The sequence below is a fragment of the Myotis daubentonii genome, chromosome 4, assembly GCF_963259705.1.
Source record: "Myotis daubentonii chromosome 4, mMyoDau2.1, whole genome shotgun sequence".
Lineage (NCBI taxonomy): Eukaryota > Metazoa > Chordata > Mammalia > Chiroptera > Vespertilionidae > Myotis > Myotis daubentonii.
In genome coordinates this window covers 56,671,519-56,694,304 of record NC_081843.1, presented here as the reverse complement: position 1 = coordinate 56,694,304, position 22,786 = coordinate 56,671,519, and the positions used below count along the sequence as shown (strand labels likewise).

The 22,786-nt window shown below is 38.7% G+C and overlaps 1 protein-coding gene across 5 annotated transcripts; it reads right to left on the bottom strand.

Moving 5' to 3' along the window:
* Window positions 1-1,769: 1,769 nt before the first annotated feature.
* Window positions 1,770-18,589, bottom strand: NUDT12 (nudix hydrolase 12). 5 transcript variants are annotated; one of them, XM_059693999.1, is made up of 7 exons: window positions 18,545-18,589; window positions 15,415-15,626; window positions 14,285-14,871; window positions 11,925-12,092; window positions 8,758-8,871; window positions 5,851-6,050; window positions 1,770-4,761 (listed from the first exon to the last, which is right to left on the bottom strand). In XM_059693999.1, exons 2-7 carry the CDS (start codon window positions 15,618-15,620, stop codon window positions 4,651-4,653), a joined length of 1,386 nt encoding a protein of 461 aa, XP_059549982.1. In that variant the 5' UTR covers window positions 15,621-15,626; window positions 18,545-18,589; the 3' UTR covers window positions 1,770-4,650. The 5 variants fall into 5 exon arrangements, with proteins under 5 accessions (XP_059549982.1, XP_059549981.1, XP_059549983.1 ...); XM_059693998.1 differs by having other exon boundaries at window positions 18,496-18,569; XM_059694000.1 differs by having other exon boundaries at window positions 15,415-15,622; window positions 18,496-18,569.
* Between the last annotated feature and the right edge of the window lie 4,197 nt (window positions 18,590-22,786).

The following is a 22,786-nucleotide window of genomic DNA, read 5'->3' as shown; positions in this document are numbered from 1 at the left end:
GCCCCGCCCCCCCATTGCCCCTCTGCCACCGCTGGTCACCGCCACCTCCTCCCCCCATCACCATCCCCTCCCTCTGCTTGCTGGCACGCGCCTTGGATGGCCTGATGCTGCCTGCTTACTGGCCCCACCCTCCACTGACTGGTGGTTCTGCCGTTTGGTTGATTTGCATCTATCTATATTAATGAAAGGGTAATATGCTAATTAGACCAGACGTCTTCCAGACAACCTTCCGGACATCCTTCCTGACAAAGCAGGCCCAGGCAAAACCGCCCACAGTCCCGGGCACCTGTGGCCGGCCCAGGTGAAGCTGGCCTGAATCCCAGGTGCCTGCGGTCGGTCAGAGGGAGGGAAGACCATTCCCGGGTGCCTGTGGCTGGCTGGAGGAGAAATGCCTGGGTCTCAGGTGTGGGGGCTGAGGCAGAGGTAGTTAGGGGCAATCAGGCAGGCAGAGGTAGTTAGGGGAGATTAGGCAGGCAGGCAGAGGGGTTAGGGGCAATCAGGCAGGCAGGCAGGCGAGCAGTTAGGAGCCAGCGGTCCCAGATTGCAAGAGGGATGTCTGACTACCGGTTTAGACCCGATTCCTGGGATCAGGCCTAAACTGGCTGTCGGACATCCCCCGCGTGGTTCCAGATTGGAGAGGGTGCAGGCCGGGCTGAGGGACCACCCCCATGCATGAATTTCATGCACTGGGCCTCTAGTAGAATAATAAAAGTGTTATATGCTAAATAGACCAGGCGACCTTTGGGTCCTGGGTGTCAGAGGGAAGTTGGGGCCAGTAGCTGGGGAAAGGAAGGTCTACTCTTGCATGAATTTCATGCATCGGGCCTTTAGTATATATATAATATTCAGAACCTAATAACGCTCCCATTCCTAATAAAATTTGCATTGTGGAAATTTTATTCTAAATAATAGATTTGCTTTATAGAATATTTCCCCCTAATATTTTGCTATATACACATTAACAACACAGTTCAAGAATCAGTTCTATCTACTGTTTTCATATGATATTTAATTTAGTTTATTAAGAAATTTATACTTTCTCCTTCCATCTCATGGTCTCACCTTGGTTGTTCCATTCTTTTCTGTCTTTACCAATATTCCTTACCTGATCTTTAAAAGAGTTAGTCATTTTTCCAACTAAATAAAATATGTAGGCTTCTAATTCTTCTAGTCCTTCCTTGAACAATAAACAAATGAGAAATTTAAAATGCAAAGATTGGTAATATTGGACAAGTAATAAAAACAGGCATTAGACTAGATACATAACTTTAAATGTGAAGATAAATTATTGACATGTATATGTAGGTCAGTGTGTGTCATACATACATACATATATATGACCCAACTTATACAATTAAAAAGATTTAAACAGCTGAAACCGGTTTGGCTCAGTGGATAGAGCGTCGGCTTGCGGACTGAAAGGTCCCAGGTTCGATTCCGGTCAAGGGCATGTACCTGGGTTGCGGGCACATCCCCAGTAGGAGATGTGCAGGAGGCAGCTGATCAATGTTTCTCTCTCATCGATGTTTCTAACTCTCTATCTCTCTCCCTTCCTCTCTGTAAAAAATCAATAAAATAAATTTAAAAAAAATAATAAAAAATAAAAAGATTTAAACAAAAAATTTAAGTCTTCCAATAGAATAACTTTTAAAAAGGTTTTTGTGCTTTTTATTTACATATTAAACAGATAATGACTAAAATTTGTTTTATTCCATTTTTTCAGAAGACATTTATCAAAACATTAAAAACCACACATAACACACCACACAGAAAGTAGATAAAAATTTTAATGTATTGTTACATTCATTTCCAGTACAATACATTCTTGGCACTTGAACTGCTACCATTTTTTGGCTATTCCTTCTACTTAATGTAGCTATTCACCTCTCAGAGGTTAGCAATTTAAGAATAATTATTAAAACAATAATTTACTTAGATACTGATTTTCCCTGAGTACAGGATTAAATATCAAAAGTAAATTTATAACTACATTTTGTTGATAACTTTGTATTTTACTTTGCTATCCTATTATGGAAACCTGAAATTTTTTATGTAATCTTGGGATCTGTATGTATTAAAAGTACACTTGAAATAAAACTGAACCTTAAGTCATTATACTTCATAATAATTAAGGCAAGTTATTTTCTAAGTATCAATGTAGTTCAGATTTTATTATGTATCTAAATGTCCTGTGTCTTAATTTTGTCTAAAGTCCTGCTATCAATAAGTCTTCATCAATTACTAAGAAAACCATTGTTTAATCAGTAAAATAAAGTTTTATCTAATAAAATTATTTAAGTTAATAAATTTTAGTATCTAAAAATGTTAATTAACAATATTTGGTAAACTAAATTTATTATCATCTGTTATTTTGATTCATCAAGCAATTACTTTTAGTAATAGTTTCTACTTCCTATTAGAGGGAGAATCCTGCACTAGATTACACAGTATAGACTGTTGTAATTAAGTTACTTAATTGTAATTACAATTAATTGTATTAAAGTTATTTAAATTCACCTTTAATGAATTAAATTCACTTTTTAGGATTTCTCTTACCTTATCCATAAAAGAAGGGCAATGGACTATATATATTATCCTTAAACTCTCTTCCAGCGTTAACATACTATAGTATAGAGCCAAATTATATAAATTTATATATTTAAGCATTTGCTTTTAAGACAATTTCAAAACAGCCTTGTAAAATATAGTTCTATATTGCGAAATTGTGAATTACTACAATTTACTTTCTCTAGAATCTTACTGATTCATTTCTAAGATATATTTATTTTACAAAGATTTCTTAGAATGTGATGATTTAAGGCCAAAATAAAAATGTTATATTTGAGTTTAATAAAATGAGTAATGGTTATACAATTTTTTGTTAATGCAGATACAACCCGTATCAGAAAATGCCATAAAGCCAGTGTTTTTTAAAAATATGCAAAGCTATCTGACCTTTAAAGGAACATTCCTTTCAAATATGTTTAATTTCAGTGAAAAAGCACAGAGTCCCGATTTGTCTTAAGACTTTGAGTAGAACTAACAGATTAATTGATAGATTAATTTTAGGTTTAAGGAGGAGGTCCCAGATAAAATAGTATGCTCTCACTTATTCTGATCACTAGTAGAGTTATCAAAATAGAAAATTCTTAACACTGACGAAATAGACTAGTAGCAGCACTGTAACTGTACCACTGCTAGAACAATGGAACCAGGAGAAAACCATTTATTACAATGGGAAGATGAGAAAAAAAATCAGCTATTGATAACTGAAAGAAACGTTATGGTAATGGGAAGATTAAAAAAGCAAGCTCAAAACTCATTAAAATTAGTCTAATTTCTCAAAGATAAGACATAAAGTCAGTTTTTATTAAATACTAGGGGCCTAGTGCATGAATTTGTGGACGTTGAAAGGAACTGTGGGCCGTGAGGCTGCTGTGGGCACAGGGGCAGGTCTTGCCCCATCCTCCATGCCTCCACCCGGCACCTCCCACTGTGGCCTCTGGTCCCATCTGCTGGCAGCCCTGCTCCTGCCACTGCTGCTCCCATGCACTGAAGGTGCCGGTCCCGCTCGCACCCGCTGACAGTGGGGAGTGACTGGGGCCGGCACCAGCAGCTGACAGTGGGTCTGGTGCCATCAGCTGGTGTGAGTGGCAGCTGCTGTCCTGATCACCCCTCAGGAGTAGGGGGAGGTGGAGAAGCCCTCAGGAGTGATCGGGGCCAGGAGCCGCAGCTCACACCCTTTGATGGTGCCGAGCAATCAGTACTGGTGCTGGGTGTCAGCAGTGGGTGCAAGTGGTGGCTCTGGTGCCGGTAGTAGGTGTGAGAGGCGGCTGCCGGCTCCGCTTGCCCCTCAGGAGCAGGGGGAGGTGGAGAAGCCCTGAAGGGTGATTGGGGCTGGCAGCTGCCACTTGCACCCGCTGATGGCACTGAGTGATCAGGGCAGTGTGTGGGAACAAAGAATTTTCAGTAACCACCAGAGGCTCGCCCCAATGACAGCAGCTGGCACCCCACCCTGGTCTGGCTCACCTGCTCCACCATCCCATTGTGGTCAACAACTGCCATGTTCTGCGCTCTGCCGCCTGCTGCCAATGCCCGCCATGTTCCACGCGCACCCCCTGGTGGTCAGCTCACTTCACAGTGACCGATTGTCCGGTTATTCCACCATTTGTCTACTTGCATATTAGTGTTTTATATATATATATAGATGTACATCTATTTGAGATTTAAATCTGATATTTGAGAATTCCTTTAGAATATGTTTAATTTCAGTGTTGGGTCTTTAATGTCTGGTCTAATGCTTACAAGAGTTTAGGTTACTTACATTTTTAGAACATAGTTCTTTACAACATGGTTTCTCTTATTAGAAATATGGTTTTGTGAGATAAAATTATGGAGCACAACCAAAAAAACCCCCAAAAAACTCTTTACAGAAGGATGATCCAGATTTAACAAAATCTGAGGCAATGTTATAATTTATAAAGTTAAGAATTCTGTGGTTAAGATGAAAAGTACACTTTGAAAATATTTTAGACACCCAGTATGATATTTTGTATTGTGACATTCTAAAGAGCAGTGAACATTTCTAATATCATATGATGAAATAAGTAGTATTAGAAATCAAGTAGTACTCAAAGTCTAGTTATTGATTTAGAGATTGGGGTTCATTCCAATCCAGTGTTTGATTAACTGATGTGCAATCGCTCGGCTTGGTGGCACAAAGAATGCCTGCTGCTTCCCTTTGGTCAGAACATCCACAACCTAAAATATACATAATAAAATGTATTAGAATTTCAACACTCTCATACTTAAATATTATTTCTATGCTTATACAATTCAACTTAAATGTGAGAACTTTTATAGTGAATAACAACAGTAGAAAGTGATTAACATCCATATTCAACATGCAAAATTTAGTACAGCCTCTTTAGTTGCTTCAATGAGTTTGTGATTCAGTTTTTAAAATATTCGAGAAAATAAGGTCATGAAAAAGCTAAGTATATGCTCCACACTTATTTTGAAAGTAAAGTCAACTTTTGGAATAGGTTCCATTTTACAAAATTCTGAAAAAAATTCTAATTTCTACTTTTGGAGGTTGAGCAAATTAATTTTATTTCGACGTAGTCAGAAGGATTTCAGGTGTTCAATACTGAAGTATATCCATTTGTTTTCTATACAAATACTCTGGGTTATACAAAACACAGCCAAGTAATTTATCTCTCATTATAATACTTAATGGTGTTTCAGAAAGTTCTCGTGAGATTTTTCGTTCTTATCCTTAAGTATATTTTAAACTGAACAAGAATTTTTCACAGATTTTAAGCTTTCTATACACTAGAGGCCTGATGCACGATGTTCCTACATGGGCAGAGGCCCCGCCCGCCGCTGTGGCCAGGGCCTCTGCCGTCTCTGCCTCGGCCCCCGCCCCCTGCAGCCTTGTCAGGAAGGAAGCATGTCCAGTCTAATTAGCATATTATGCTTTTATTATTATAGATTATTATAGATTTTTTGAGAGAAAACTGTTTTAAAGCTATAAATTAAAATACAAAATGTCTAAAAACAATATTCCTGTTTTTCATCTCTGAAATAATGGTTACCTATTTTAAGTCCATTAAAAGGTATTAATCCAGAGGAATGGCATTTGATTAGAAAATGGCACAGAATCAGCATTACTAGAAGAATCTCAGAGAATGACTTAACATAGGACACATTGATTACACTGTAATCCATGCATGATGAGAGGCCATAGCCATTCATTCAACTTGCTGAAAACAAGTATCTTTGCTGCATGCTTAAACCGATACAGTCAGAGAACAATCAATAGAAGAAGGAAATTAAATTGAACTTTACCTGTTCTCTAGTGAACCAGCGGGCATCCTCTATTTCATTCTTGTCAACTTTAATTTCTGTAGACACTGCCACAGCTAAGCAACCAATCATTAAGGAAGAGGGCATTGGCCATGGTTGACAAGAGACATACTGAACATGGCCAACTTTGACACCACTTTCCTCTTCTACTTCTCTCCGAACAGCATCTTCTATTGTCTCCCCTAATCAAATGGGGCAAAAGAACAAGTAGCTGATGGACATACTGTGCTAGGAATGGTTCAAACATTTGGAAATCACTTTGGACAGAAACCTAGTTCAAAGAATCAGAAAGCAGAAGCCTAAAACTAGATTGGAGTTCAAGAAAACATTATTTCTTAAAGTTTATGACCACATACAAAATCAAAATACCAACAAACTTTTCATTTCTTAAAGGTCCAAATTTTTAGTTACATTAAAAAAATAATAACATATACAACTATCTAGCACCTACATTTGGCTAAACACTGTAAACATTTTATATATTATTTCATTAATATATTATCACTAAATAGTTATAAATTATAACTATTTTTTAATGGCTAGTCTTTTCCTCACTAAAATCTTCCAACTCTTTTTTCTTATGTTGTCAATGATTACAGATAACTGTTTTCAAAATAGTTAGAAAGCACATAACACTAAAAGTTTAAAAACCACAGTAAGTGAAATTCAGCATTTTTCTTTTAACATTAGTATTTTCCTCTAGATCAGCGATTTTCAATGGGTGTGCTACAAGAATTTTTAAAACATGCAATACATGACTATTTAGTTAGGGGCACTGACCTCTTTTCCCTTAGGCTGTCAAGTGAAACATGACAACAGCCAACACAATAATAGCTGACCGATGTGAATGCCCTGTCTTGAACAATAAATATATAAGTCATATAACAGAGGTGCATATTATTGGTCATATTGCATAATAAGGTTCAGCCTTATTGGTTAATTCTTTGTACCAGAAATCCTTATATACTATATACAAGTAAAGGCACCTGATTTTTCAAAAAGTCACTTAGGAGCAAAAAAAGATAGGTAGTTACTATTATACTTTTGTAAATCAATCAAGAGAATACATATTTTATTTGTCAGATTGGCAAAAAATGTATTTTATGTGGGCTGCAGAGTTTTGGTAATTAGTTTCTGTGTGCCATGAGATGAAAAAGGCTGGAAATCACTGCTCCAGATGACGGCTGAGTCAGCTTTGATAAAATAAAATGATGCCTATAAATGTATTTTAGATTTTGAAATTTTGGGATTGAGAATTAGGATAGAGGGAATGGTTTCTGAGTTAAGTTTATCTGGAAGTTTAGAAATATTGTGCTATTTAAATATAGCTTTCTTTTTAAATAGATGAATACCTTTCCTATATTGAAATTAACTTATATTCACAGAAAACAGTGAAAAGATGAGTCATTGACTAGCATAAGATATTTGCAAGACCATAACTAAATAAAGATTAGCAAACAATACATATTTTAATACTCCTAAAATCAATAAGAAAAAAGGATAAACAACCAAAAACAAAAATAGGCAAACAACATAAACATGTACAACTCAGGAGTAAAGAAAACTGGGTGCCTATTATACATTTGGAAAGGATACTCCATCAGCAGGGAAATAAAAATGAAAAATACAGTGACACACTATTTCATATCCACCAGAATGACAAATTAAAAATTTGAAAACTCTAATTTGGTGTAGATTTGGAATAACTGAACATTTCTTGTACCGCTAAGAGGAATGTAAATTAGCTGGGACACTGTAGAGAGCAACTTGGCAATAACTACAAAGGTTAAGATGCTGATATCCTACGATCTAACAATGATACTCTCAGGTATATACGCTAGATAACTCTTGCAAATGTGTACAAGGAGTGGTATAAAAATATTAATGGCAGTGTTGCTTGTAATAGCAAGAGCTTTGAAATAAATGTCCAACAGCAGAATAAATAAATTGCAGGATATTCATAAATGGAATACTACACAGCAGTGAAAAAAAGTAATCCAGAGCTATGAGAAGCAGCAGAGTGATTAAGATCATGTACTCAGAGACAACTGCCCAGGTTTAAGTCCCTGCCCTATCACTTACTACCTGCTTGATTTGGGGCAAGTTATTCAGCCCCTCTGCCTTTGTGCCCCATCTATAAAACTGCTGAGGATCATATGATTTAATACATGGAAAGCCTTGGGAACAGAGTGTGGCTCTAATATATACTTGTTACTATTATTATCTAGTAATGCAGATTAATATTGGAAGTTTGAGGTTAAATATGTATTAATAGATATATTCATTCATTTATTCTGCAAATATTTATTGAACTCCTACTATGTAAGAGGCACTGCTTTAAGGGTTTGGGACACACCAATGAATAAAACAAAGTCCCTGCCCTTATGGAGCTTACTTTCTGGTAAAAGCAGATAAATAGAGGTAGACAAATAGATACATACAAAAATACATACATACATACATACATACACACATACCATGTTAGGTGGTGATGAGTGCTATAGCAAAAAAACTGGCAGGATAACAGGAATTGTGAATGTAGGCTATGGGGCTAAGGAATGCATTTGGAGCTATCAGGGAAGATATATTTGAAAAGATGACAGCTGGGTCTAGCACAGAAGGAAGTGAGGTATAAATCATGCTGATATCTTGGGTAACAGAAATATATGAAAGATATATGAAAGAGCAAGTATTAAATTTTTAAAACACAAAATTATTCCATTAGTAAAAACAAAAGTTGTATCATTTAAAATACAAAGAAAATATGTAAACATATGATTTTATTCAATAATTTATCAAAGATTATTTCTCAAATGCTGCCTAAAATATTTATTTGGAGATTATATGTTAAATAAAAATCATTACAAAAATTATTTTTAAAAAGCTTACCAGGTTCAATAAATCCAGCAAGGCAAGTAAACATGCCTGGAGGAAATCTTTTCTGCCTGCCTAAAAGACATTTGGTCCCATCTGGATGAATAACTTGCATGATTACTACTGGATCTATTAAAAAAAAATTGGATGTATGAATAACAGGAAAAAATAATTTCCACTCATTCTGTATATACAGTCACTATCTAGTAGGATAATTAAAAGGTATATCTACTGTAAGAACAAGACTTGTCTAGTTACAAGAGATTGTTTCTTTCTACCTAATGACAGTATTTTAGGAAAGTTATAAAGAATACTGTCAGTAAGGTAAAAGATCAATTTTGTCCTCATTTTAATAACATTGTGTACTTATGGTATGCTAGGCATATTTTTTAAAATATATTTTTATTGATTTCAGAGAGGAAGGGAGAGGGAGACATCAATGATACGAGAGAATCATTGATTGACTGCCTCCTGCATGCCCCCTACTAGGGATTGAGCCCGCAATCCAGGCATGTGCCCTTGATGGGAATCAAACTCAGAACCCTTCAGTCCACAGGCTGACACTCTATCCACTGAGTCAAACCAGGTAGGGCTCTTATTTTTTTATAAGAAAAAAGTGTGAGTAGATAATGCATGGCATGAATAAAATTCAAATTTTACCATAGTAAATGTAGTGGATTTTCCTTTCCCTTCCATCCTAATCCTATCTAATAAAAGAGAAACATGGTAATTAGTGTACGACCGCTACCCTTCCCATTGGCTAATCAGGGTGATATGCAAATTAACTGCCAGCCAAGATGGTGGCTGGCAGCCAGGCAGCTTGAAGCTAACATGAGGCTTGCTTGCTTCAGTGATGGAGGAAACCAACTTTCCCTGCCTGCCTTGCCGGCCTCTGAGCCTGCAGTTTGAAACATTGTAACAAATATAGAAGCTAAACAAACCCCAGAAACCTGCTTTTAGCAGCTGGGATCTCAGAGCTGGAGTTGATACATTGTTTCGATTATAGAACCCAAACAAACCAGATAGCTGCTTTCAGCAGCTGAGGCCTCAGAGCTGGAGCCAGAGCTAAAGCTGGACCAGAATAAAAAAGAAAAGAAAAAAAGGAGCAGTTGGGAGCTTTAGTCACCCGCCAGCCTGAAAACAGCCCTCAGCCCCTCACCCAGGCTGGCCACGCACCCCAGTGGGGACCCCCACCCTGAAGGGCGTGTAACCAGCTGCAAACAGCCATCATCCCCTCATCCAGACTGGCCAGGCACCCCAGTGGGGACACCCACCCTGATCCAGGACACCCTTCAGGGCAAACCAACCAGTCCCACCCATTCACCAGGCCTCTATCCTATATAGTAAAAGGGTAATATGCCTCCAAGCACTGGGATCAGCGGAGCCACGAGGCCTCCCAGCACCGGGATCAGCATGACAGAGGGCAGCGCCCAAACCCCCTGATTGCCCTGCGGCTCTGTGTGTGACAGGGGGCGGGGCCACAACCTCCCTATCCGCCCTGCTCTGTTTGTGACACAGGAAGGCGCCCCAAACTCCTGATCAGCCCTGCTCTGTGCCTGATATGGGGGAGCTCCCCAACCCCCTGATTGGCCCTGCTCTGTGTGTGACAGGGTAGAGCCATAACCTCCCCATCGGCGCTGATTGAGTGTGACAGGGGGCGGTGCCCCAACCCCCCAATCGGCCCTACCCTGAGCGTGACTGAGGGTGGCATCACAACCTCCCAATCCACCCTGCTCTGTGCATGACAGGGGGCGGCGCTCCAACTCCCCAATCAGCCCTGCTCTGAGCCTGACCAGGGGCTGCACCTAGGGATTAGGCCTGCCCTCTGCTACCCGGGAGCAGGCCTAAGCCAGCAGGGCGTTATCTCCCGAGGGGTCCCAGACTGTGAGAGGGCACAGGCCAGGCTGAGAGATCCCCCCTTTCTCCCCGAGTGCACAAATTTTTGTGCACTGGGCCTCTAGTCCATAATAAAATGTTTTTAAAAGCTAAGGTAGTTCTGTGATTACATTTAAGCTATTAAAAAATACATATACATATAAATTAGATACAGTCATGTCTCCGGACATCACTAATCTAGTGAATTATCCTCTCTATATCATGACTGAGATCCAGGAATCAGATGTAAAAGGGTCCCGAGCAGTAAAAATAGATGTCACCAAGCCAAGCACTTTACTCACTCCTAGGAGACCTCTTCAGGTGTTGCTTACTTAGTCTGTCTGTTCTTTTTCACAGTTTGATAGGGCTGGGTTATCAGATTTCCAAATCAACAGCAGTCTCAAAGCAATTAGGAGCAGAGAAAGTATAGGCAGATACCAGCAGTTATGAGAAACTAGCTCCAGACTGTACTGCGTGGGTGATGCCTCAAACAGGTACTAAATTGTTGGGGCTTCTTTTTTGGTGTCTCTGAACTAAGTGGACCCAGATTGGTGGGCTTTTGAAATCGTGTTTCTCCACACATCAAATTCATACTGATTAATTAACCCAGAGTTAAGAAATGGCTAATTATGTACAATGTCCTTTACTTAAAATTCATGAAAGTATGCAATAACTTAATACTTATAGACATAATGGTTAAATTAAACATGCTTTTAACAAAAAGGTCAACCCCTCAACTGTGGGGCACGGTTACGGTGTTTTGGCCAGGTTCAAGCCTCGGACTAATGAAAGGACAGGGTCCTCTCATTGCCACGTGCAAATCCCACCTGGAGGGCAGGGCCCCCCCAGCACAATCATAGCCAATGGCTGTGGTTGTAAGCTTGAGCCTATGGTCCGAACACGTGGCCCCGCGTGCCTTGTGATAGAGTTCGGGTGCATGTAGTTAAGTGAGGTTGAAACTCATGAGAATGCTGTAAACAACGTGATCACGCCCCTACTTTGCCTCGTGGCATCTGCTATAAAATAAAGACACGGCTTGTGGGCGCTGGCGCTGTCTTCTCATCAGGGAGCAGTGTCCCACCGAGACCCAGCTTTCATTCTCATGTCGGTCTTTTCTCAATCCTTTCACCCCCACACGCAGGATCACCCTTGGCTGAGCTGGCATGGCACATAAGGCGCCCGGGGCTGAGTATGCCTTGGCCGCGCCGGCTCCCCACACTCAGCAACTGAAAATCTTGTCTTTCTAGAATGTCTTATTCCTCAAGATTCCAGATGGCTGAGATTTCACTGTAAAAGAAAAGGCTTACCAACTCTTGGATATGATGTATTGTGAACGCCATGGAGGCTAGGGCAGCCTTCTTTTAAGCATACTCTTTTATATCCACCTTCTTCAATTTTCGTTGCACTTCCACAGGTTGGGCAGAACTTATATCTACTGTGCCAGGCAAGGACGGATCTTGCTTGAGCTACAACTCCTTTTTGAGAAAACAAAAAGTTTTAATTCTGTGAAAAATTATAAACAAATTAATCATAAGTAAAATATTCTTGAGTCATAATAAAGACATATGGTATAAATGTTCTTAAGTCATAATAAAGAATATACTTCTGAATAGCGGTGTGATCAAGAGTTTAGTACTCCTATTTTGATGATGTGTACATTTTTTTTAAAGTAAAAGATTTAATTCTACATATGACAAATGAAAATTAGATTTAACTTTAATTTGAACTAAGAAAATATAACTCATATAAGATAGATGTACTAACATCCATCTTACACACTGTATTAGCTCAGACTTTTACTACAGATGATTTTGAAATTTTGGATATACAAGGTGTATAGTGACTCTACAAATAGTAACTTTATAATGGAGACTTTTCTAAAAATACATTATAAAGGCTGTTCCTAACTTGGACTTGAACAAAAAAGGCAATATTACAAACTGCTGGTACTCATCTCTACCTTGGTGACTGACTAAGCCCCTACTGGCCCATGTCATTGTGGAACCTATCCTGTTTACAACTGGAAACTGCACATAATATTAAAAAAAATAATGCTGTTTACAACATTCATATCCTTGGAAGGGCCTTCCCCATTACCTAAGGCAGTGGTCGGCAAACCGCGGCTCACGAGCCACATGCGGCTCTTTGGCCCCATGGCATGGGCCACGAAGTTTCAGTCGCACTGTACATGCATGCCCGCACGTGGTATTTTGTGAAGAGCCACACTCAAGGGGCCAGTTTGCTGGCCACTGACCTAAGGGTAGGGGAACACTGACAAGTGACCCCTTTATCACCTCCCATTAACTTCTCATTCTATCATAATCTAGCTTCTTTCCTTCCACTCCACTGATACTCCTCTTGTCAAATTCACCAAAACCTTCATACTCTCCAAAGATCTTTTAAAAAACCACAAAAACGTTGTCTTTGTCTTACTCATATTCTCAACGGCATTCAATCCATTTGACCAGTACCTCCAAAAAATACTCTGCTCTCATGGTTTTCACTTTTGATGGCTCCTCTCTTTTTACCTGACCTTTAAATTGAGAGGGATTGAGGTATGATTCTGAGATTCTCTTTCTTTCTTGCTCTCAACTCGAAGTAATCTCAGTAGTTTCCTGGGATTCAAAAACCATCTTTGTGTTGATGACTCCCATATGGGTATCACCAGTTCAGGCCTCTCCTCTCCTCTTTCCAGATTCTAATATCCTCTAAAATTTAGCATGCTTAAAACTAATATCTAGATTTACTTACTTTAAATCTTTCCTGTTTCCCTTGTTCTACTCATCACCCTATATTATTTTATTTAAAAAATAGTATCACTACTTACCAAATTATTAGTCTCAAGCCTAGCAGTTATTCCTTATCTTTTCCTTCATTATTATATACTCTATCCTCATTCCAATAAGTACTGTTATTTTTCTTTCAAAAATATATCTTGAATGTACCTCCTTTTCACCATCTCTAATATTATTACTTTAATTTAGGTCATAGTCCAAGTTACTATCATCTCCCTCTCACTTATAATAGTCTCAACATACTGATAAAGGCCTATCAGTCCTACCTCCATCATATCTCAAACTCTCTCCTGCCACTCTACTAATCCAAGCCAATAAAATATCTTACCTGGCATGCAGTAATTGCTAATCACCTCACAATAAGACTACTGACTTCCATACTTAATGGCCTGCAATTCATGATCTACAAAGCAGCCAGAGTGAGGGTTTTTTTTTTTTTTCTCCCTTAAACACAGGTCAGGTTATAATATTTAGATGGAATTTAGACTAACATCCCTAGGTTCTTATCATGACTTGAAAGGCCCCACATGAACTGGCATACCCAGCAACAGAAAAAACGAAATAGTCTAAGTCTTTGCCATCATGCTCATTGTACACCAGGTGCTCACTGTTCACTGAAGAATCAAATGAAACCATCATGCTTTAGGGTTAATTCTGGGGAAATCTGTCTTGGCTGATTAAGACTGCTGTAACTGCCCAGGAGAATAGTCCCCTAGGGTGAGAGCTTTACAAGGTTTCTAATGAAGATATAGCTTAATTTCATTGCTTACTGAAAAAAGCATGCCCCCTAGAAACTGTAGATACATACAACTCCAATAGAGTTCCAAAGACCAGATTATCATCAATACAAGTATAGAGTGTTCACTTCTTACCAGCTTCATTTTCTTTCAATTGCAGAAGAGCTGGCATTGGAGGATGAAGAAAATAACAATTTTCATGTCTTTGCTTAAATTCTTCAGCAGCAACAGTATCTATGCCTAGAGCAAACCAGGCAACCAACCCATCTTCTTCTCTTGGGACTTCCCCAGTATAATTAAGTAACTCTTTTTTCATTTCAAGTTCTACTCCAAGGAAAATCAAGGTGATCTTTTCAGGCTGAGCCAAATAATCCTTTATATCTGTGTAGTTCAGCTGACAAAGCCTGACTTCTGGCTGTTGGGAACTTTCTTTATTGCCACCCAGAGTAACCAAGGGATTTAAATCTGAGAAAAGTATATAAACTGTGGCTGGATGGCTTTCTTTAGCTAGTAGCCAGTCAGAATTACTTCTTTTTTCACTTTTCCGGTCCAACAGTGTTTTGCCAAAATAATTTTCACATTCTTCTACTTCATTGGTTAGGAACCAAGGCTTCTTCCCACCTTTATTATTAGCTAGTAAGTTAGCTATATGCTTGTAACCCCAAAAGTTAGCAATATCCAGTGCAGTCTGCCTTGATTTGTTGACAATGGATCTGTCACACCTATAGATAAAAGGAAAAATATAATAGGAAAAAAATGTTTTCTCCAGTATTTACTTAATATTTTCAGATGCACATTATAGTTCCTTTATTTAATGCTTACATAGATTTTTTTTCATTTACTACATAATTTACAAGTGGGAAGGTTAAAAGAAATAATCATAAATGATGAAAAGTTATAGATAGTGGATATTTCAATTTTCTGGAGAATTATAAAATTAAAAAGCAGTATGTTCTATAAGATATTAAACTTTTACAAGGGATTCATGGTAGTCATAGTGGGTAAATTCACATTTTCTGTTTGGAAAAAATATTAGATTAACTCCTAAGTTTGCTTTGCTATTAAGAATGAAAAGTTAATTCCTCAGTAAAGAAAGTTACAAGTTTTTAGTTAGAAATTATGCTACATTTTTATATCACAAAACTGATCAATGAGTTATTTACATGTCCGATGATATAAATAATGGCTACAAGAAAATTTTGAAAAGATGTAACCCAGAAATTAAACCATATAATCCTTCAGGTGATATAGCCTCAAATGTTTACCCTTTCTCAAGTAGAAATTGGACAACATCTGGGTGCCCATTCCTTGCAGCATACATTAAAGCAGTCCAGCCATTTTCAGAAGTTTCATTGAGTAGAGATGGAGAACGACTGAGTATTACTGTTAATCTGGCAATATCTCCTTCTGCAGCTGAATAGTGAAATTGAGAAACTATTTCTTGCTTTGGATTTCTTTTTATAGAAGACATTTCTTCCTTAAAAAAAGGAAAATAGAAAAAAACCTCATTTGCAATTGCTCTTCATATCAACAATTGAACATTATCTGAGTGCTGATATAATTAGAATAATTATGGTCTCTAAAACATAATTAGCAAAAGGTAATTAGCAGTCAACTGTCATCACAGCATACATTTCAAAATTGTCATCAGTTGGGAATTTTAAATATGATTCAACATGAGGGATATATACATTACACAGATCTTTGGTAACGCAGATGAGGGGGCCATATTCTTGGGAGAGGGACCAGGTAACAGCTTTACAAAGAGAAGCAGATATTTGAAGTACACCAGACATACTTCAATGGGAGAAGGGCTTAAAGCAGATAGAAGTAAAGACAGAAGTTTTTAGCAGACGACAAGTACTATTTCCCTTAGATTTGCAGGTACCAGAAACAGGTTCCTATCCTCAGAGAAATTAAGAACCTTTAACAAATTATTAAAAAGCTAAGTTTCTCATGAAAACCATGTATTGCTTTTCCTTGCACAATTCTGCAATCTATCTGGAATTGATTTTTGTTTAAGGTGTGAGGTAAGGGTCAACATACATTTTTATCTCATAGAATAACCCATAAGACTTGGCCTCATTCTTGAAATTACTATCTTATCCTTTTGTACTACAGTATTATCTTTGTCATAAATCAGATGACCATATTTTTTTTTTATTGGACAGTATTCTAATGGTCACTTTGTCTACCCTTGAATCACAGAAACTTTTTAAACCCTTAACTTTGTCTGCTTTGTCACACTGCTGTTTCAGTAAGAAAAAAAATATAAAAAAACAATTGTTTCATATCTTAATAAATGTTGCCTAAACATGGGTTAAATGTGGTAGGGCACAAACTGAGCTATTTTTTTGGTGGAAATGGTTCATGTTTCAGTTGGATATGAATTCCTCAAAGTACCTTTTTTTAATGTGTATTTTTTTTCTATGAAATGCAGTTAATATTTGGGTTTCTACTATTCTAAGCAATAGATATTCATGCTAAAACAGTGGTTCTCAACCTTCCTAATGCTGCTTTAATACAGTTCCTCATGTTGTGGCGACCCCCAATTTCATTGTTACAAATTGAACATAATTAAAGCGTAGTGATTAATCACAAAACAATATGTAATTATATATGTGTTTTCCGATGGTCTTCGGCGACCCCTGTGAAATGGTCGTTCGACCTCCAAAGGGGTCGCGACCCACAGGTTGGAATCACTGTGCTAAAAGAAGGAAAGGTTAGAATCCGTATTTTTTGAAAACAGTTGTCTTTAGAATTCTGACACTACAAATTTGGCAGGCTAATTTTATAGTATGAGTAGGGGGAAAATGGACAAGAGAGTAACTTTATTTTTGTTTAACTTTCTTGTTTGTATCTTTGTACTACTTATAAGTACAGTGGGGCCTTGACTTACGAGTGTCCCGGCTAACGAGTTTTTTGAGATATGAGCTGTCTCTCCGCGGATTTTTTGCTTTGAGTTGCGAGCTAAAATTCGGGTTACAAGCCAGCTTCAGATACCCCACCGCTAGTTGGCGCAGCGAACGTCACAGTGAACGCCAAAACATCAGCCCAGCATCACGTGTCTCACTCGTTCACTGTTGATTTGACATACGAGTAATTTGAGTTACGAGCTCCATCACGGAAGGAATTAAACTCGTAAGTCAAGGCCCCACTGTAAGTAGGTAAAAACTATAAATAGGTGAAATATAGTCACAGGAATGTAAACATTCGAATAAAACCTAATAATGAAAATCTGTTTATAACTTAATTGAGAGTGACTTCGGTATTAGAAAACAATTTTCTTTAGATTTCGTTTAAAATTTACCTGACCACTGTCTTCATATTGAGCTTTCTAAATGCTTTAAAAATATTCTAATAGACACCTTTTAAGGACTTTGTTTCGAAGCACTGCTATGCACAGACTGATGTGTCGTCTCCCTTCTACACTGCCTTTCTCTTAACTTTCCGTGCTGTAAAATCTCAGCATATGGTCCTTTAGTTAGGTTTGCTGGGAGCAGTATCTCACTGCCTCCCCCTCCGCACAGGCCGCTCCAGGGGCTGCAAAACTGTCCTCCAGAGCACAGCACCGCTCAGCAGCCCGGCGCCAGGCTCATGGCAGCACATGTTTTCAGCAGAAAGGCTTTGAAAACGCACACCTTCCCCCTTAGCTTCTTGGCATGAAAGCCACCGAGAAAGAGCACCGTTATTCACCCCGTTTACTTTTCCGTCTCACTGACAGGTCCTCCATGGGGTGCGCCCTGGAAGGCAGGGCGGGTGACTCAGTTACCTAAGTGCTGCCCCGCTCCCGAGGGGCACGGGCTGTTCTGAGAGGCCATCTAACAGAATCGCAGGTTTCCCCGTCTTAGAGTTGATCCAAACCAACACCCACTGTTTCTGACGTTGCTAACTCGGTCCCTGGCTCAGGGGAGGCAGGGCGGCCCTCCAGTGGGGCTCTGTCCCCAGTCACCCACCGCTACCCAACCGACCCCCTTCCTGGCACCCAGGGTGGCCCTTTAACCAGCAGGCGCCACCCACGCCTGTCTCTTCAGAGGGTCGAATGCCCGAAACAGTTGATTTTCTCGCCACTACTGTGAGCGTCCTTTTAATGTGAAACCAAATCGAGGCAGCGTCTCCTTTCACCGCTTCAGAGACCCGGCTGGGAAGGCCCCCCGGGGCCCCGCGGGGTGCGCTCGGCGGGGTCACCGCTCCTTCGCCCGCGCCCAGGGCGAGGCGGCGCCCCGCGACCCGCAGGCCGGGCGATTCGGAGGGTGGGTGAGGGAGGGGGAAGGGGCAGAAGGCATGGAGACTGTCCCCGGCCCCAGACCCGGCCGACCGCCTGGCTCGCCGCTGCCGCTACTAACCAAGCGAAGACCAGAACAGCAGATCAGGAGATGGGAAACACACACTTACTCTTCCCGGAGCCGGCGACTTGGGGACTTCCCGACTTTTGGTCAAGGGCCGGTGACCTCGCACGGCTTTATGGGAGATGTAGTTTGAAGGTCCAAGGCTGTGCGCCACCCTAGAAGGGGTGGGGTTTGGGGAAGACAGTCCTATGGCACAGGATTCCAGGCTAGGACAACAGGCTCCCTGGAGGTGAGTGAAGGGTTGGTGAGTCTTCCAGGTGAGATGTGTGGAGTGTGGTGCTGGCTTGGGAAACTCGAGCTCTGTGGAATGGACTTAAGTTTTCCAGTAGTTTGCAACAGTCCATAGAGTCCAATGCAATGGAGTGTTCAAAGCATTCTTTCATGTTAAAGAAAACTGGAATATGACCTGGACCAAGACTTTCCAGTACATGACCTAAGTAAGCTGTTGGCCTCCGAACCTCAGCCTCCTCATGTGAAAAATGGTGCCATGTGTTGATGCCCACCAAGTGCCCACAACACACCTTCGTGGGTTGCTGTGAGGTTTAAATTGGATAATGCATGCAGTGCTAAGTCTATAGCTAGTACCCTCAACACAATTATTATTGCCGCTGTTGTTTATTATGCTCCAAAACCTACAGAGGTTATGTGAGTCCGAGATGACAAAGGTAGGTGTTGGCAGTCTTCTAACTTCCGGATTTTTTCTTTACTAAACTGTCTCTTGGGCAATCAGCAACAGTTAAGGAGTCAGGAGTTCTAAACCACATGGCCAGCGGTAGTCAAGGTGAGGACAGGTCACCCTATAATACCGTGTTTCCAGTTTTGTCTGTTGCTAGGCACCCGGAGCTTTGGCCCTGGTGACCTTCTGTACCTGGCCCATCCTTTCTACTCTGCTCTTGTCTAACTACCCAATATATCAATTGGAAGCTTATCACAGTGAAGTTTTCTGTTCCCGTCAACATTGTACTTTCACAACTGCTCTTTTTAGCTTTATTTATGCTTCTGTCCGTCAATAGTTGCCGTCAGTCCTTAATGATTTCTGTGATTAGGCAAGAGGTTAGAAATACTAAGTTTTAGTTAATTCACTAGGAATATCCAATCTTGCTATTCCAACGTATGTTAAGTAAACAAATTAGTAAAAAAGTTAATATATTATTAATATATTATAATATAGCATAAATAATTATTAATATATAATCTTTCAGTCCTTTAGATTCTTTTGAAGTAAATTCTAGATACCATGTTATTTTACTAATAAATATTTAAGAATAAAACTTTTGGAATTATGAATATATATATAATATAAAAGGTATTTAAAAACGTTACTACAATATCATTAATGCAACTTAAATTTTACAATAATTCTGTAATATGAGATATTCAGTATCAAATTTTATCATCTCACAAATTTTATTTTACATGTTTTACTCGAATCAGAATCTAAACAAAATCTCCACATTACACTTGATGATTTGATCATCTTTTGCTTTATGGAATTTCCCACATTCTGAATTTTGCAAATTGTATTCCTATGATGTCCTTTCTGCTGTATTTCTTGTCAATTGGTAATTAAATTTACAGGACTATCCAGATTAAGCCTTTTTTTCCCCCAAAAACTATTTCATAGGTGTTATTATTTCCTTCCTGTTGTATTACATTAAGAGGCAAATACTGTCTGGTTGTCTCTCTTTTTGTCATGTTATAATTGGTTATTGAGTTCAGATGTTATCAACCTGATAAAGTTTGTGATAAATTTTTTTCATGGATTTTTCAGCTAATGGTTTTAGCAGTCATTGATGATTATCACATAGGTCCATTATTTCATTTAGAGTTTCAAAATGGTGATATTCTAATTTGATTATTCATTCTACATTTACTCACAAATTCTTTTATAATAACTTTGCCTCATTAAATATCTGTACAGTTATACAGGAAGATTAGGATAAATGTGTAGTTTTCTCCTTTATTTCCTAGTTTTCAGAATAATGAGCTAGTTCCTTATTGTCCTTCAAGTTTTTAAGTATGTTTATGAACTCATGGATGTTAAAATTTTAAGTATCTTTTATGTCATTGAAGATATTATTTAAAAAGGATTTTAATAATATTTATTATTTTGATGTTCAAATTGTTTCTTCTTTGGCTAGTGAGAACCCCTCAAGTGAGCTAAATTCTTATGACCACGCCACTATAGTGTTTGATAGCTTACTTCCTTTCTGGCATGAAAACGTATTTTACATTCATCTTGTAAATATTCTGGACAGATGCTGCCTGGCCATTGTGGCTCATTGAACATTGTCCATGCACCAAGAGGTCATGGGTTTGATTTCTGTTCAGGGCACATGCCCAGGTTGTGGGCTCAATCCCCCAGTAGGAGGGAGGGGGGTACAGAAGACAGCGATAAATGTTTCTCTAGCATCGAAGTTTTTATCTCTCTTTCCCTCTCTCTTCTTCTCTCTCTAAAATCACTAAAAACGTATTTTTAAAAATATTCTGGCCCTAGCCAGTTTTGCTCAGTGGTTAGAATATTGACCCTCAGACTGAAGGGTCTTGGATTCAATTCAGGTCAAGGGCATGTACCTTGGTTGCAGGCTTGATCCCCAGCCCTGGTGGGGCATGTGCGGGAGTCAACCAATGGATGTGTCTCTCTCACATTGACCTCTCTCTCTCTCTCTCTCTCTCTCTCTCTCTCTCTCTCTGTCTCTTCCCTCCTTTCTTTCCCTCCCTCCCTCCCTCCCTCCCTTCTAGTCTTTCTAAAAATCAATGGAAAAAATATTCTTGGGTGAGGATCAAAAAATTTTTTTTAAAAAAATTTATGGAATTTATTGGCGTGACATTGGTTAATAAAATTATATAGGTTTCAAATGTGCACTTCTATAATATATCATCTGTATATTGTATTGTGTGTTCACCACCCAAGGCAATCTCTTTCCATCACCATTTATCCACCCTTTACCCTCTTCTACCTCCCCCCCACTCCCTTTCCCCTCTGGTAATCACCATGCCGTTGTCTGTGTCTATGAGGTTTTCTTGTTTTGTTTTGTGTTTGTTAATCCTTTCACCTTTTTCTTCTAGCCCCCCAGCTTCCCTCCCCCCTGACAGCTGTCAGTCTGTTTTCTGTATCCATGAGTCTGTTTCTATGTTGTTTGTATATTTTGTCCATTAGATTTTACATGTAAGTGAAGTCATATGGTATTTGTCTTTCTCTGACTGTCTTATTTCACTTCAGATCCATCCATGCTGTTGCAAAGGCATAATTTCCTTCTTCTTCTTTTTTTTTTTTACTCGAGTAATGTTCCATTATGTAAATAAATATACCATTTTATCCTGCAAATTTAGTGAAAATCCATTATCACTTTCCCTTAACTAGAAAGAAACTTGATTTTATGGCAATATAGAAATAAAAGTTTATGTAGATAATTTTTCTTGGTAATTAACCTTATACTGTTTAGAGGTATGTCTTATTCTTGCCACACATTGCTTTTAAATTTTTATATTAACGCTTTATATATATTTGCCTTTTTCTCTAATAAATTATAAAATTTAAAATTAAGAGTGTCAGATATTTTTAAAACCTTCTACAGTAATAGCTGCTTTTTTTTCACATATAAGGCACTTAACAGTTGGTGATTGATCAGGGTGAGGTATGCTGGGAACTATGCTTCAACTCCACACAATGTAGAGGTGAATTCAATAAAAGTGAGGGGATCTTGAGCTCCACATATGGTCCTTGATAGAAGATAATTTCACATGTAACTAGAGATAGGGGCATTTACAATTTACATACATCATACAAAAGTTCTACATTTTTGAATACACCAAGTTTTCTCTTTTCCCTCCTTTTAAAATACTCTTCTGGCAGATTTCCCGGGCCCCTCTCAAGAGTATCCCCCTCCCTAGATAACTGCTCTTCTGATTTCTATCTCCATAAATTAGCTTTGTCAGTTTTCTTTTTTAAATTTAGGTATAATTGACAAACAACATTTTATTAGTTCCAGGTGCATACACAATGGTTTGATAGTTGTATATATTGTGAAAGGATCACTGCAGTAAGTTTAGTTAACATCTGTTACCTTACCTAGTTATAGATTTTATTTTTTTTGTAACGACAACTTTTAAGATCTATTCTCTTAGTAATTTTCTATTATGCGATACAATATTATTAACTATCATCATGCTGTACATTACATCCCCATGACTTACTATATAGCTGGAAATTTGTACCTTTTTATTCCCTTCACTGATTTTGCCCACTCCTTACCTCTGGCAACCACCAATATGTTCTCTGTATCTA

Bases quoted from the DNA above. Each gene is read 5' to 3' on its own strand.
- NUDT12 (XM_059693999.1), bottom strand. From the start codon at position 15,620: ATGTCTTCTATAAAAAGAAATCCAAAGCAAGAAATAGTTTCTCAATTT. The intron at 12,093-14,284 runs GTAAGAAGTGAA...TTTCTCAAAAAG, and splicing joins ATTGAAAGAAAATGAAGCTG to GAGTTGTAGCTCAAGCAAGA. The intron at 4,762-5,850 runs GTAAAGTTCAAT...TGTATATTTTAG, and splicing joins GCTGGTTCACTAGAGAACAG to GTTGTGGATGTTCTGACCAA.